This window comes from Bombus bifarius, unplaced genomic scaffold, assembly GCF_011952205.1.
Source record: "Bombus bifarius isolate JDL3187 unplaced genomic scaffold, Bbif_JDL3187 scf7180000007973, whole genome shotgun sequence".
Lineage (NCBI taxonomy): Eukaryota > Metazoa > Arthropoda > Insecta > Hymenoptera > Apidae > Bombus > Bombus bifarius.
The window spans coordinates 6150109-6167491 of NW_022884359.1; the positions used below are offsets into that span (position 1 = coordinate 6150109).

The 17383-nt window shown below is 34.7% G+C and overlaps 1 protein-coding gene across 9 annotated transcripts in view; it reads left to right on the top strand.

Moving 5' to 3' along the window:
* LOC117216701 (potassium/sodium hyperpolarization-activated cyclic nucleotide-gated channel 2) overlaps nt 1–16852 on the top strand; it is a 218896-nt gene extending 202044 nt beyond the window's left edge. For 4 of the 9 annotated variants that reach the window (XM_033463635.1, XM_033463634.1, XM_033463638.1 and 1 more), the window contains 7 exons: nt 2988–3137; nt 3820–4038; nt 4556–4702; nt 4784–4901; nt 5496–5784; nt 7546–7681; nt 8060–8206. In XM_033463635.1, coding sequence (XP_033319526.1) covers nt 2988–3137; nt 3820–4038; nt 4556–4702; nt 4784–4901; nt 5496–5784; nt 7546–7681; nt 8060–8206 — 1206 coding nt within the window. Of the gene's footprint in view, nt 1–2987; nt 3138–3819; nt 4039–4555; nt 4703–4783; nt 4902–5495; nt 5785–7545; nt 7682–8059 lie in introns of all 9 variants that reach the window. The other 5 variants (XM_033463637.1, XM_033463639.1, XM_033463642.1 and 2 more) reach the window with 2 other exon arrangements.
* Nucleotides 16853–17383: the final 531 nt, after the last annotated feature.

Genomic DNA, 17383 nt, shown 5'->3' on the forward strand with positions numbered 1-17383 from the left:
ATAGTTTTGAACGTAAAATTTCTTTATACAAACGAAGATTTATCGAATTTGCAATGGTATTTCCTTTTTGAAAAATCGTGTTTTACAAACAGTAGGCAACGATTTGCTTATTTATTTCAACATAAAAACGATGTTCTTTTATCGTATTTTTCAAAACATTTTGGATTTACGATGGTATTTTACAATGGTATAAAAAACTAAGCTTCGCGTAAAAAGTCAACTGCAGTTTGTTTACTCACGGCTTCGTAAAAACGAAGTTTTATAGTATTTCTCGAAAAATTTCAGATTTGCAGAGTACATCTGCTCTTTACAAAATCGTGTTTCGAAAAAATGAACAAAAATTTATTTGTTTATACGTGTCTGCATAAAAACGAAACTTTATCGTGATTTCTAAAAAAATTTCAGATTCACGGTGGCATTTCCACTTCGCGAGACCTCGTTTCACGAGCGAAAATAGACGGTGGTTTACTTGTTTGTCGCAAACCGCTCGTAAATAGGGCGAAATACGTGTCGATTCTTTAATAATGCCAATCGTGTAGTCGTAAATAATTCTCGACGCATTCCGCGCGGAAGTAAAAACGCGTCGAGCGTGACTTCGTTCGTGTTTTTGAAATTCAAATCGCACCCGTCGAAGATTCAGAGCGGTCGAATTGCATGAATAATTCGATAAACGTTACACTCGCGTCGAAATTTCGACGTGGCGCGTGTTCCTAAAGGAAAAAACGAACTCTCCCCGCAATAATTCAACGTGATTTATTCCGTTTTCTTCGCCGCTAATGAATCTTTGATCAGCTCGTTAACCGATGTATCGGTAAATTTTTTATTGAAACATTGCATCAACCGTTCGACCAATTGATTTCGCGATCGTAGTACAAACACAGATCCGCGGTGACGCGTAAATGAAAATCGTGAAACAGTTCGATATCCATTTTGAAGTTTAAAGAACAAAAGTTATTGGCGGAATTTATTGGGAATCGATTGACAGAGTTTATCTGAGTATTTTTGATATTGGATAAACTTTTTTTTTAATTGGAAAGATAGTTTTAGTTAAACACGGGTAAACGATGTGTCGTTACAGGCGAGAACTACCTGTAGAATTTTGTTTCGATTATTACTGTGATTTTTCAAAAGCGGTAGCCAATTTTTCCCCGGAACTTCCAGTTAAAAAATTACGTATTGAATACGTGTGTATGTTTTTACCTTATTGATACTGTTCATAATTATTCGCATGTTCCTACTTGTTAAAAAAATTGAGTTTTACTGTAATATTTTATAAAAATATTGATATTGTTACAATATATTGAGTAATATAAATTGACAATAATATTGTCTAATAATAGTGAATAAATATTTGTCACTATTTTTCGTACAATTGGCTTTACAATAAGGACATGCCATAATATACGATAAGCCTTCATGTTAAAATTTCATATTGGGCTACGAAAATAGAACTACTATTGCCAAAATAATGAATTGAATAATTCAATTGACTCCAAAATTAGGACAAATTATAGTAATTATATGATACTGGTAAAATATTGGGAAATGGAAATGGTAGTACTGCTCCCATAACAGTGAATAAATAATTATCATCATATTTGTCGTTATTCAATTATTAAAACAAGCATATAACAATCAAATCATAGTTGATAAAATTTTACAAAATGATACATGAGAAATATGATATATTAATATATGAAGTGCCACATATAAAACTCAGATTTATCATAAAATACCGTAATAAAATATATTTACTATCAAGTACAAAAGTTATATTAATTGGAAGCAAAAAATGTTACTCACTTTCAATAATTATGGACAGCTTTCCTTCCTCTTTATATATTTTATAATATCAAAATATTATTTAATATTTAATAAAATTAGAATATCGTTTACTAAAAACAAAAGTTATACAGTAATTTTATTTAGTGGGTCAGCTCTCTTCCCTTCGGAATGGTTTCCGCCGTCTCCAGCTTCTTTTCTTAGTGAGGACTTGGATTCCCATATCGTGCTTATGGCGCACTGTTCAGCCGAAAAGTTTGCAGTTCACAGTTGATCGAGCACGATCGATCGTCGATTTGAAATCATTATCGAACGCCAGAACTTGTCCTGAACATGTCTGGTCCATAAGCCAAGTCTGAGAATCTTAGCCTAACAGTGCAAATGACTGATACATATATATATATACATATGTTGTATACAATATATATGTATATATATTTTTCCTTTTTGTTTCATCTGTTAGAGCATTCGTAGAGTAATCATTATTATAAACGTTCTTTAGGTTACATTGACTTGTTTTTTTGTGTGCCACGTGATGCGTATTTTCTAATGTAGCATGCTTTTTGAACTGAAAATTGAAACCCGAAAGTATGAACAGCGAAAACTACTTAGGAGAGGAAAAACACTGAAATCGTTCGCGTTCAGACTCGAAATTTTGTCTCATTCCTTAAATCACTTCTATCCTAAATATGAAAAAAGATGAAAATATCTTAATTACTTAAGCTACGTTTTTTCTACGCGTAGAAATATAAAATTTCTATAAATTAAGGGAAGAGAAATCCATAAAAATTTCTCTAGATTAAGATAAACTAAGCATTGAAAATTTTTTATAGATATAAAAAGTTTCTACGATTTATGTCGCGGCTGATAATTATACAGGCATATTGGCATGAGGAATAATTAATAATAATGGCATTATGTCGAAGAAAAGGATGACTGTTTCGGTTCTGAACGTCGAAACGTTAGGTAGTTTACTTGGCCCTTGACTCAGACGTTTGGATAAATATTTGGACTATGATAGTTTTTTTTTGACAATGTATTCAGTGAATTAATATTTGACGCGTTTTTGTGCAACACTCGCTTATTTGCTGTACACTACGCAACCGGAGCTTTGGATAACGAGAGAAGTTTTTAACTGAAGTGTGAACAACATCCTGGCGTCCGATGCTGGCACGAGAATAAACCTTTGTCGTTGTTGTTGGCAGTTCCTGAATATGGCGTCGGTGTTCATGCGGATTTTTAACCTGATTTGCATGATGCTCCTAATTGGTCACTGGAGTGGCTGCCTACAATTCCTGGTCCCAATGCTCCAAGGGTTTCCTAGTAACTCATGGGTCGCCATCAATGAATTACAAGTAAGTATTGTGACGAGCTCGACAAAATTTGAGATCCTCGCTCGTTTGAAATCTAACCTTCTCTCTATGTATACTCGTCCCGTTTTCTCCTTTTATAAAGTACTTATTATAAAATAAAATTCTAACGAATTTGATGAGGTTGGATGTTGTACACTGCGAAGAAGATCCAATCTGGAGAACCACTGTCATCTTCCTTAAAATATAATTCAGATTGAAGAAGCATTTAATAAGAAAATTTCTGAGGAAAACAGAAATAATGGAAAATAAACTTTTCTTCTTCTCCTCGCAGTTTCTTTCATACGAATGGCTTATTTCGTGAAAAGTTTGAAAGCGGAATGAAGGATTCTGAAAAACAAGAGACGTACCTTAAACCCCTCCTTTTACAATTCTTTCGTCTGCTAATGGCTTTTACTTTTATAATAGGCCTATTCTATCGTTATCCTCGAACCTGGAATGCCTTGACTAAAAACTAAGAAGGAAAATAACGATCTCTTAACCTATTTTCCTCAAAGAAGGAAATAATAACAATATATATATACATATAATACTATCGCTAATAGTTATAAAAAATATGACGTCCAAAGATAATTATAATATTTTTTGTACCAGAACGAAAAGTAGAGAAAGTTGATGTTTTTACGACAGGTCACCGTCGTAATATTTTACTATCGTCTTCTTTCAGGACTCATTTTGGCTGGAACAATACTCATGGGCCCTTTTCAAGGCCATGTCGCACATGCTCTGCATAGGATACGGAAGGTTTCCACCGCAATCATTGACCGACATGTGGCTCACTATGCTCAGTATGATCAGCGGTGCTACCTGTTATGCACTTTTCCTTGGACACGCGACGAATCTCATTCAGTCGCTCGATTCCTCCAGGAGACAATACCGCGAGAAGGTATTTAATATTCGACGAGCGAGCCGCGAATCATTGAAGAAAATCCTTGCACTTTCACCTTTCTGACTCTCGTTACTGTCAGTGTCAAATTCTCTAGAGTTCATGGTCGGAATATTGCTAGTAGTGTCTTTCGTGTAACGTATAACGAAGAATATTTTACTTTCAGTCTGACAACACTATAAAATCGTAAACAATACTTGAATTAAAATAATATATCATAGAACACTGGATAATACGAAGAAACGAATTTATCTTATTGTTCTATCTATTTTTTCTATTCTATCAAAATTCTAGGAATGTCGTGTTCAAATGTCAGAATGTCCAAAACCACCAACCAACATCGACATTTATAATAAATTTTATCAATGCCAGTTTTAATTAGCTAAAAACCATCGAGCACAGAAAGTACCTCTTTAGTACAAATTCGATTAAGAATCTTCCTAAATGAAATTAATTAACGCTCAAAGCGTAGAATAAGATGTTTAAGAATAGAAATTAACGATTGTACTCGAACCAGGTTAAACAAGTAGAGGAATATATGGCCTATCGAAAGTTACCACGAGAAATGAGACAGAGGATCACGGAATATTTCGAGCATCGCTACCAGGGCAAATTCTTCGACGAGGAACTGATCCTCGGAGAGCTGTCGGAGAAATTAAGAGAAGTACGAGCCTCAGAACGAGAGACTATGGTCTACTAATTGCCCGATTTCAACAAATCCTAACGTGTTCCCGTTTCGTTCTAGGACGTGATCAACTACAACTGCAGATCGTTAGTCGCGTCCGTGCCATTCTTTGCCAACGCCGATTCCAACTTTGTCTCGGATGTCGTTACCAAACTGAGATACGAAGTCTTCCAGCCGGGTAAGTATCAGTTACTTGACCGAATCGTTAGAGTTGAAAATAATCTTTATATTAGCAAGTAGAGAAACTTCTTGAACTATCGAGGGAACTTAAAATGGTATTATCGTTACAACGAATGAATTTCGAGATTTATAATTTAGTAAAATATCGATTTGATAAAAATATTCCAAAGACATATTCTATGAAAGTTATTTTCTGATTTGTCTTTTAAATTATTATTAAACTAACTTCTCGAACAATAGTCAAACTACGTTACTTAAGAAACACAACGATGAGAATATCAATTCTTCAAATCTAAACTTCAATCTACTATACCTCGCAAGAAACAACTTCCTTACATAAACTTTTGACTAACGTAACTCTGAAAAAGTTCAAACATAAATGATTTTTCCTACTGCACACACATATATACGCATGCATACAGCCATGAAAGTAAAAGAAAAACGACCAATTCTCCGCATAACTTGAAACCTCACCTAACATTAAAATCTTACGTTCTCCTCGAACAAAAGTCAACGTTCGAGCAACAGGCACGTTGCAATATTAAATTTGAGGAAGATCTCTTAATAACAGCGAAGCGACAAAATTTTACAGGTGATATCATCATCAAGGAAGGTACGATCGGCTCTAAAATGTACTTCATACAAGAAGGCATAGTCGATATCGTGATGGCGAACGGCGAGGTCGCAACTTCGCTGTCAGATGGCTCGTACTTTGGCGAGATCTGTCTACTGACGAACGCGAGGAGGGTAGCCTCGGTCCGTGCCGAGACCTACTGCAATCTCTTCAGCCTCTCGGTGGATCATTTCAACGCCGTGCTGGACCAGTATCCATTAATGCGCAGAACGATGGAAAGCGTTGCCGCCGAGAGGTATAAGCTTTGGTTAGGTTTGTTCTATCGAGTTGGTGTGCTAATAGATGTCAATCATCACTCCCACTTCCATGTTGATTTTGTTGAACATTGTGTACTGTCCGATAAAGCGAGTTCTATCAGTCATTCTTATTGTTATTATCTTTATTTTATTATTATGTTAATTTTTTTATTATTTTTATTATTATTATTATTATTGCTATCTAAAAACATTTCATATTCGCTTATCTCTTCAACACATCTTTGTTCTTCTTCTTCTTATTATTATTATTACTATTATTATGATTATTATTAGTCTGATATAATTTCTTTCGTATTTGTTTGTGCTGGTTTTCAACTCGATACGCTTGTTTTGCATACACTTTACACACACAAAAATGAAAATGATAAAGAATCTTATTTGGCTGGACGTTCTTTTTTGCGATTGAAGAATCTCTCTTATTGAACGTGACAGTGCAGAATCTTTGTTTTCTTGGGGAGAAAGTATTACAACGAAAAGCGCACTAACTTGCGATCGAGGGACGAGTATCCGTTAGATACTCGTCCCCAATCAATCGAGAGGGTTTTTTGAGAATTTTTTTCAACTTCGTTTTTTTCTTTTGTGAATATTCTCTCTCGACACGCGATTCCCCGTTCGACAAGCGATCGTGTTTGTAGAAATGGCACGAGAGTCGAACGGGGTTTCATCCGTTCGAAAAGAAAGAAGAAAGCTTGGAACACCGCGACAAAATATCTTCACACTCTCGACACATTCACTATACATAATAATGTTGTATTCATAATTTTGCAAACATACTTTATAAATCAGTTCTGGATTTCTCGGTTTTGCCGCATCTCCGCAGAGTCACATACTTCTCTTTTGTTCTAGATAGAAATTTTATGATTTATTGATCAAAGTAATTGATGCACTTTTATCGATAACAGTATTGCAGTAGCGTTTCTTGTCGTTTTTATGCACCAGTATTGTTTCTCTTATTGAATCTGTTTTGGTTACATTGCTATAGCTTATCTATCAAATTTATGGTTCACTTTGAGTTTAAATAGTTGGGCGTTTTAATCCCTCAATATAAACTCCAATGAATTATAACTGTAATAAAGAGTATAAACTCAAACAACAATCAAGATTTAAAATTTACAGTATGTGAGTGTCAATAAATTATCCTATAAACTAACCATAAATCGGTCATTTATTTCAAGAAGAGTTATTTGAAAATAAAAAAAAATTATTTTGTAAGAGACTAATCTATTTTCAATATATCAGTCGTATATTTTTATATATTTTCCTATGCCATTTAGAAGACAAAAGATTTAATCAAAATACTATTTGGAAACTGAAAATTCTAATAAATTTCGATAACTTTGACAATAATATCGTAACGACGTTACCTCTATACCGTAATCATGAACAATTCTAACATTTATATAAAAACACTATTTCTCTTCTTCAAATTCCCAAATTCTTTGTCCATTTTTGAGGGATTAAATCGATAAAATTATAAACACACGCAAAAATGTGATTCTGCGGGGCGCATTTCAAAGCTACTGACTTTCTTTTACCCAGTCTTGTACCTCACATTATAAAACCTTTAGCGGTGCAAGTGGTATTAGAAACGAATAATAAAAAAGTTTGTTGCAAGTCGCGGTGGGATAATAACGATCGATTTTTTAGGGAATTACCTGTACTGCTAAACGGTTTGTAAGTCGATCGATGTGAATAATCGTTGGTTGTGTTCTGTGCAACATTCCCTACGCTTAATTGTGCTCTCTCTATAGGTTGAACAAAATCGGCAAGAATCCGAATCTGGTGGCCCACCGCGAGGAGGATCTTGGAAGCGAGTCGAAGACGATAAATGCCGTGGTGAACGCGCTCGCTGAGCAAGCTGCGCATGCTAGCGCCAGTGAAGAATCGGTAAATATTTTTCAAAACTGCTACTAGCCATAATCGATAGATTTTTTGACAATTTTATATGACCATTAAGTCCATTCGCAATTTCTTAAAAAAGTACGCTAGGTATCTTAGGGTTGCGTCAACTATTATCAGTTTTATATAAAATCTATTCAATCTATCAATCAAAAAGTGACTTGTTTGCCCCATTTCGTTATAAAATATCATTTATAGAAAAAAAGTTCAGACATATATGGCTTTATAGTTTTTAAACAATTTTGTATAATATTACAGAGCCGTAAATTTTAAAGCTCGGCGCACAGAGTATGATGAAACGACTGTTTTTTTTTTCTTCTAATAACTACATGAAAAATTATGAAATTCATTTGTTCCAAATTCCAGGTACACAGCATGGAGCTGAGGACTCTTCCCGCTTGTCTGTTGCCCAGACCAAAGTCTGAGAATAATTTCGCGAGTCAGGAGCTCTCCCGAGAGGGACGACGGATCTTCCACAAGAGCGACACTTTCCACAAGGATTCGTATCAATGACGACACTCGTTATACTAGCATACAGAGAGATACTAACGGCTCCATGAGCGACAGTGGCGTTGTACACTGTCGATCGGATCGTTGGCAGCCGTTTTAAGCCTAGATCCTGGACGCTACACTAGAAGCAATCTATACATAGATATACGCTATGCCAGTAGTCTTCTAGCGATCGGTTTCTAGCGCCTTCTTATATTAACCTGACGGCACGTTCTAGTCCAGGATCTATGCATAAAATCGCGCGGACCAAGAGAATACCGACGTTCTCCAGCGATGGCACGGCACAACACACAAAATAAAACCATCGTTTAGACGTAACGCTATTATTTTCCCCGTCTACAAGACGTTCAACCTCAACAGCAATAAACGAAGCAACCGATAAAAAGAAGAAGAACAGAAAACATTACTGTGGAGGGTTAGCTACGATCGTTGTCCTTCGTTGTCACGAAACGATCGCATGAGGATAGAGAAACGATCGAGAAATATTTTCAACGGAGGATCTTGTGCTCGACAAAGGAAGAAGAAGAGAATCGATAAACAGATAGACAGCTGTGCCATCGATCGGAGAACACGGAGCCGTTAATTCCTGCCGCGAGTCTTCTTCATCGACGCAGGCGTCGCAACCATAAAGCGAACAGAAACTGATGCGACGACTGGATGAAGACCTCAACGACGACGAAGAGCAGGCCTAGAAATTTATAGAGCATATGTAGAGCCCATCGTGGACTAGGTAGAAAAATCCTAAACGACAGTGTTAAACGATGCGTAAATTTCTCTGTGATTTTGCAAAAGCCGTACGTTTCGCACTTTTAGGGAAAAAATGATGAAACACAGGGGCGAAGGGGGGGGGGGGGGTATGAAAACAAGAAAGAGGATAACCTACACACGAACGATTAGGATTCTGTTTTTGGTTCTTTTCTAAGACAACTAACTAACATATTGAAGAGGACGGGAGAGAAACTCGTGAAACGAGGGGTATTCCAGTTATAAGTTTGTTAACGTGTTTTAACTTTAGCTTCGTATCGTTGGATAGTCCCGTACGAGTGACCGAACGAATAGTAAGATTAAGAGAAGAAGGAAGAAGCAACGTGTAATATAAGAGCTGGCAATCGAAAGGGAATTTGAACGAAGATAAAGGAAAAGGAAGATCGAAGAGGATGTCCCATTTATCGCGGCTAATCTGTCCTAATTTTTGAGATCGAAGGAACACGCCTGCGATTCAGAACTCGCTTCTATGCTATTTTATTTTCGAAATGGAAAATCTTAATAATAAATAGAAAATACGTCTCAAATCGATTCGGGGCAGTGGACAAATTGCCGATATCGAATCGCAGTCAACAGATCTATTCAATTAAAAATCGGGGTTTCGGAAGACCGTGCTGAGACGCCAACAGAAGGGAAAGGATCCAGCGCCACGGGAATCGAGATGGATGAATGTGTGAGAATTTTTCAGGGTTACAATTTTGAGGACAAACGGGGTATCGAGTGAAGAAATTTAAATCGTTCTACAAAAGAGAGAAAATTAATATTATAAAACAAATCTAAATCGAAGGCCCAAAGATCGTGTTAACTTGTTGAGTGTTCTTTGGGCTGCCACGGCTAATATAAAACAAATGTAACACAAACGTCAATGAATGAGAGATAAAATTAAGTAAGTGGAACGCGAGAGAGAGCGAAAGAGAGAGCGAGAGATAAGTATCTTTTTATTCGGGTGAAAGACACGCGATGTATTATAAGAAGCGAACAAAACAAAAGAAACAAACAAAATAGAAGAAAGAAAGGAAGGTATAAATATTATGTAATAAATTATTATTATTGTTACCGGTTATCATTGCAATGATTATTACATCCACTACCGCATAAATGAAAATAAAAAAACACTAAGCAGAATAAATGACAAAAAAATAAACTAAGAAATAAAAGATGAGAAAACAGATTACACACATATTATATATATATATACATACATATATACATATACATAAATATACATATAAAGTATGCATAGTGGTCAATACAGTGCTGCAAGATATTAACGATGTAACGTTTTAAACTGTAAAACGCGAGGAAGAATGACACACCGACAGACACCGAATATACATTTACGGACAGTCTCGGACACAATGACGATCCTTGAGAATAAAATAATGTTGCTTCTCTGATATTGATTTCACGATTCGGCAGAACATTTTCCAAACGATAAGGAAAAAACAGAATATAAAATAGAATTAAGAATTTAATACACGATCGAATTGTATTATTTTTGTAGCTGTTGGCGCGTACGTTTTTCGTTGGCGCGGTGTTATTCTTTGCGTATTTGAAAGTTTAACGCGACTGTTGAATTTGTCTGATATTAGCGTTTATCGTAGCGGAGAAGAGAACCCTCGATTCTGAGAGAATATTTTCCGGGTCAGTGGCTTCTGAACTTGGATTTTATTATCGGCACATCTCCCTTTTAATTCTTAAAATGTATAAAACACGCCAGCTCTCGATTTTAACTCTACATCGTAAATTGTGAAATGATGTTAAAATTTGTAACGTGTTACTTTTCAAAATTTTATTCAGTGGATTTCTGTCATTTGATCATTACATTAAAGAAGAAACAAAGTAAAAGTGAGATTACAGTAATAAAAGAGACGCAGGAACCACTGTACCACGTGCTAGCTCAACTGAACTGTAGAATCGCATCTGTTCGCAAATGATACTCTTCTTTAAACAATTAAACGAACGCTCTAAGAGTCTAATTTACAAAATAGCAACGTTACTTGTTATTTTGGAGTATTATATATAAATAATATGTATACACACGCTGGATCACATATTGACGTATACAATTATTACACCGACGAACACACACACACAACGGCGAATGAAAAAGAAAAAACGAAACGTGCCATTCGTTTCCTAGTTGAATGTGTACACCTTCGTGCATATGTGATTGGATATGCATACATGTACATATATACATATATAAATATATAAATATCCACGTAAGAGTGTAGGAATATTATATACATGCGTTTCATACATAATACATATACATATGTAAACATATACACCTACACACGTATGAGGAAAACAGAAGTACCTATTTTTCATGTAAGAGAGAGATAGTTTTCTGTCATTATTTTACATCCCCTCACGTCATCCTGAATAATATTATATTATATATATAAATAACGATAAAAAAAAAGAATAACTAACTACGATAATGATTATTATTATTATATATAAACATTGTAATAGGGATGAAAGAGAACGGTTTGCGTACCGTGGGTCGAAAACAAAAAGCATCCCAAAAAATGGTAGAATACTCGTAGACCGCATGACCGACGTTTTTATAGAAATCAACTCTATACACACAAAAACCGGTCTAGGACTAATCTGCCAGCAAGGTTCGGGCCTAAGGTGTACGCGTAATTAATTATACAAACAAAAATGAAAGAGAGAAATTAAAGAGAGAATGAGTGTGAGAGAGTGCAAAAGAATAGAATTATTGTTACTAATTGAAAAAAAAAGGCGAGCGAGAACGAAGTAGAAGATGAACGATTTATTATTATTACGATTATTATTATGATTACGATTACGATTATTATTACGGTTATTATCACGATTATAATTATTCTTGTTATTATCATTCGTAGAACGAAAACGTGGCAGAGAAGGAACGGAAGGAAAGAAGTTGTATTCTTTGCTATCCCTGCTGAAAAAAAGCAAAAAAATCGATAGATAACTATTTATCCGCTGTCTGCTAATGAAACGATCAGAGCGCGACAGAAAAGAGGAGGGAAAAAGAGAGAAATATTATTATACCGTGTAAAAAGGCATAAAATAAAATAAGATACGTTATGTGTTGTAAAAATCGCTCTATGTACAACGTGTACATACAGACAGCCGCGAAAAGAGCATAGACTTCCAGAAAAAGAAAAGACAAAGGCGAATGTTATACGAAGAAATATTAAAACGAACAGAGAAGCAGGCGAAGAAGGATAACAAAAATATAATATTAGGATTAAATATCGAGCAAATACGAACAAACACAGTGTTAAAAAAAAAAAAACAAATAAATAACTCGTGCGGCTATTCGAGATGCACGTTATTTGCTAAGCGACAAGAGTGAGACACGTAATTAAGCGAATTAACAAAACAACAAAAACAAACAGAAAAAAATAAAAAAAAAAGTAACATACAAAGAGGCAAAGTTAGTTTTTGTATCGATATCGAGAGAATAGGTTTCGCAAGGTAGCAGAGAAACGGAAGACGATCAGGGGCCCGGAAATCGGAAATGATAACATAAACTCCGCGCGTGTAACACGGCTTACATGGCGAAATCGAAGAAACGACAGATGGAGTTCGATTTAAAAGAAAAGAGGACAAAGAAAAAGAAATAAAGGAGAGTCATCGAAGAACTTTCAGTTTTCTCGTCAGATCGATGATGAATGATGAATTGCGAGATCGTCGTTCGCGGTTGAGAAACGATACGGAATAATAATACACGATGCCAGAACTGTCCTAGAGCCAGAGTATAAAAAAGTATACAACATAAAAAGACTGTAGCGCCATGAAATATGTGTATCTCGGATCTTAACATATCAGACGTCTCGTTTCGAGCGACTACGAGATCGTTCGCGGCGAGATTTTTCGCTGGACAGCTTGCTGATTATCCGCGTTTCCAAGTGAAGCACACTTTGGACGAATCTGGTGATGGGCTAAGAATCTTTTTCAAACGTGTTTGAAACTGTTAATTAACGTATGAAAGTTATAGTAACGCGAATGCGGTGATCCATTGTGCAAGGGTAATGGAAAAGTATTCAACGGAATTTTCTTATATGAGATTTTGTTTTTTCTAAAAGATTGCTTTAAATTTGATCGATGAATTATTGTAGATCTTTTTCTGTCAATATTTTATGCATTAACTTGTCAAGAATCGAGCAATGGGATGAAAACTGAAATGCGTTAACAATGTAAGTTATATATCGTTTTGATATGTTACAGGAAAAATTACAAAATCGTTTTGTCAAGTTTGTCAAGTTACAAACAATGCACTGGAGTTATAGATACTAGGATAATCAGAGATACAGCAAATATTTTCCTCACTTGACAAAAAATCATAGTACTATAAATAGCTCAATCTTCTGAAATTTCATAAAGTTGTAGGATCTAAATGGAAAAAGAAATATCGACAAAAATATTAAACAAATCCTTAGAGCTGTTCTCCATAACCATAAGTTAAAAAACAGAATTCAATAATGTAAATTGAAGTATTGCAAATGAAATATTGTGTTAACATAACGTTGATCTTTAATGAATTAACATAAAACTTATAAACAAACTTTTTTTATTTTTTATTCTTGAATTGTTATTCTTAAGGAAAATGTATTCCTACGGTTTATTTAAATATTGTGAATCGGATAAAAAACGAAGTCTTGTATAAAAAGAAGCGTATTTAACGTTTTCCAATTATTTTTGCACAAAAACTTATCATGTTACCAATATCTAACAATCCATGAAGTCTTGAAACGTAAAGATCTTTCAGATAGAAGCTTCACCAACGTATAAAAGGCATTACTATAACCTTTTACTCGCATAGGAATTACCATAGGCGTTTCTATCACTTCTAAAACTCTCAAACAATTGTCAAAGATCTTTACTCTTCAAGACTTTCTAACTCCAATCTTATACCTCAAAACGCAAGATCTAAAACGAAATCTCAATCTTCTTAAAGCATAAAATATCCAATTATTAATATAATTTTCAATTTCCTAAAATATCTATCCACTCGAAATGTTAGATCTGTGGAAGTCTAAATTTCCAAAATTTCACAGAGGTCCACGAAGACCTGATACGAAGAACGAACAACCCATCACCAGACGTTTCAAAGCTTCCTACCCTCAAGACCAGCCTACCTTCCAAATCTCGCAATTCACCTTACTATTGTTCTCGAAAAAACAAAAAGAAAACCGAAAAAAAGGAAGAAATTCCGTTTTCAACGTCATTGGCTTGCGAGTTCAACGAGCCTACCGAGAGCCATCGAATCGAGAGAGCGTAGTCGAACTGAACCGTAGCGATGACACAGTGTAGACAGACACACACACCTAGCTAAAACTAAAACACTTCCGTTTCCGGTTTCAAGGATCGAACGCAATTATTTAAGGAAAAGAAATAAACAAAAAAAATTACAAAGAAAAAAGATAAAAAAATTATAACGATCGATAATGAAACATGCGACTGTCCAATGCCAAGTAGAATGCTAAGCTTCGTTAGACAGTACACTGGCAAGCGTTTCTCGGTGATCTCTACAAGGTGACACGCAAGACTGGCTCTTTAAATCGCTGGTGTCTCGTAGATTCCGTATAGGTAGATGTTCATATTCAATGATTTTGTTTAAGTAATCACATGTTATATACACACGCGCGTAAGTGATTGAAACAACGAAGCCGAAGATATTAAAGTTCGTAATCGCAGATCAATCGACATGTCGATCGCCTTGTAGATCTCGTTAGGGATGACTCTGATAGATTAGCCACTGTGTCTTATCATGTTCCTCTTTTTCTCGATCTTTTCACTTGTTTAGAAAGTTTATACCCTTTTATGGTGTAATAAAACGATGAATATTGAAGAAACGACCTAATCCTTTCATACGGAATATTAAATAATAGTAAGGATTTATAGTACACAGAAATTTGTTAGAAGAAAGAAGATAAATAGGTTGAATGCAGCAATTTTCGAAGTGGAATTTATACAATTGAATTTGGATCAAGAAATATAATATACTTAAATTTGTTTGAAAAAAGGGAAGAAGTATAGATTAAATAATTTTCAAAACAGAATTTATACAATCGAATTTTAATTACATTCGTCATATAGTAATGGTTGTTAAATATAATAACTTAATTTCAGTTTATAGCAGTAATGAAAGTTTAATAATTAATGTCATGAAAAATATTCATATATTTTTATAAACGAAACGACAAAATCTACCAGTGTCCAAAGTTCCAATTAAATCGCCCGATGCTTCTGCACTTTCCTTGATAATACTATTTATAACAGGATTGTATGCATAAGAAAGATGAAGCAATTTTATTGTGTGTAAGAAAACTAATTTCTATCGAAGGCTTAGGTTCAGTGGTTTTAATTGTACTATGTCCAACCCGAAGATTATACTAATTAGAAAAAATTAACAGTTTCGTAATTCCAGTTAAAAATAGATGTTTCTTGCTTCTTCATTTTATGCATCGTGTGTTGTAATAACTGTCGGTGGTGACAGAAAAAAGTACAGCAATCCAATACTCTTTGTAAAAATTATCTCGAGACTTGTGGTTTTCTTAATCTCGAAGCAATTAAAGATTAAAAAATGATCCCTTTTCCACATTCTGAATTACAGTAGAATTCTAATACTGCAACTTTCGAGACATTTAATTATCAAATATGCCGGATCGTTGACTTATGTCTAGATAATGTGAGAAATATGATAAAAATAATTTGAAAAGAGAAAATAAGAAAGTTTCAATTCTTTAGAATAATCTTTATCTTTCTTAAAATATGCTAATGGATTAGTTCCGACAAAAAATAACATAAATTGGTCTAGGCTTAATAGTAATTAATTTAATACACTTACGTCTATATAATACGATGAAAACGAAAAAAAATGATGTCTAAAACAGCTATAAAAAAATTTGCAATACAGATAATGGAAAATGTCAATCTTTCTGCAGTAATCTTTGTTCTATCTTTTTGAGAAATATGTTAATATATTAGTAAGATTTTTCCTACGAAGATAAGACCAAAACCCAACAATAAAAATCTTAACAGCGATCAATTAAAAAAATCTTGAATAATTTTAACACCCTTGCTCGATCGAATGTTAAACTATCGTGAGCGTCAAGCCAACATTAAAATTCCACTATATTTATATTTATCATATCAGATGCAAAAACATCTAATTTTAGCCATGTACATACATATAATAAAATTCTAATATTTGCTTATCCCCTCTCCAATTATTTATTTACGACTAATACGTATTAAGTCAGGAAATTTGTCCAATCTTCGTATTACACCATGAAAAGGTCTAATTCATAGAAATTCCGATAGGAATTGATTTGAACGTAGTGATCATCGTTAAATCGATCCAGCGGTGTGCCACCGTGTAGAAATCATTTTAGTCGCTCGAGAAACCTGCGTATAGTAGCGCCTTGTAAAGAAACAAACAAACGGATATATAAACAGTAAAAAAAGAATAAAAAAGAACACGAGAGAAAGAATGGATGCGCGACGAGCGACTGAAAACGAGCGAAAGAGGATCGTGCATGTGAGCGGAATTGAGAAAATGCGAGAGCGAGAGAGAAACAAATATAAAACATTACCCTAGCGTCAATTTTCTACGAAAAGAGTTTTCTACAAAATTCACACCATAAGCGTGCATCTGGTCGCATCGCGCTTATCGTATGAATCTATGTATGTATGCTACACGCAAGCGCTGGTACGAATCTCTTGACGTTTTTCTAATTAGAACATCGTTCGCTAAGTTTGTTACACAAAGAAAAAGAAAAATAAATAAATAACGTTTTCGCGGAATGATCGATCATGAACATCGATATCGGTTTGTTCGATGTAAAAACCGACGAGAACGTGAAATTAAGAGAGAGAGAAGGAGAGAGAGAGAGAGAAGAGTTGAGAGAAAGCGAGCGAAAGAGCGAGAGAGAGAGAGAGAGAGAAAGAGTGCAGCCCCATAAAAAAAAAGCAAGCATAGTAGCGGATATAAAAATTAAGAGCTCATATAGGTGCTTGTTCGAGACGCACTAAATAATTGTAAAAGCGAATAATATGGAATCAGATAAAAAAAAAAGAAAAAAAATGAAGATGAAGCAATTACGAACTATCGTTCAATTATTGAGTTCCGTATCGGTGTTTAACTTTTCGCACTCGACCATCTCCATTCGTATCCTTCATCCTCTGAATTTTCACTTTACAAACGAACCGAAATCTATAAGTAGCGATTAATAATTACTTCTCTATGTACGAACGTTCGAAATCCAGTTTCCACTAATAGAAAATATGAAACTACCTAATATATGAATATTTGAATCGAGTGCGCAAAGAATTAAAAATCGATCGAGATATTCCTATCGCTCCGGGAAGGATATAGAATTCTAATCGTTTGAAAATGAGAAGTAGAGT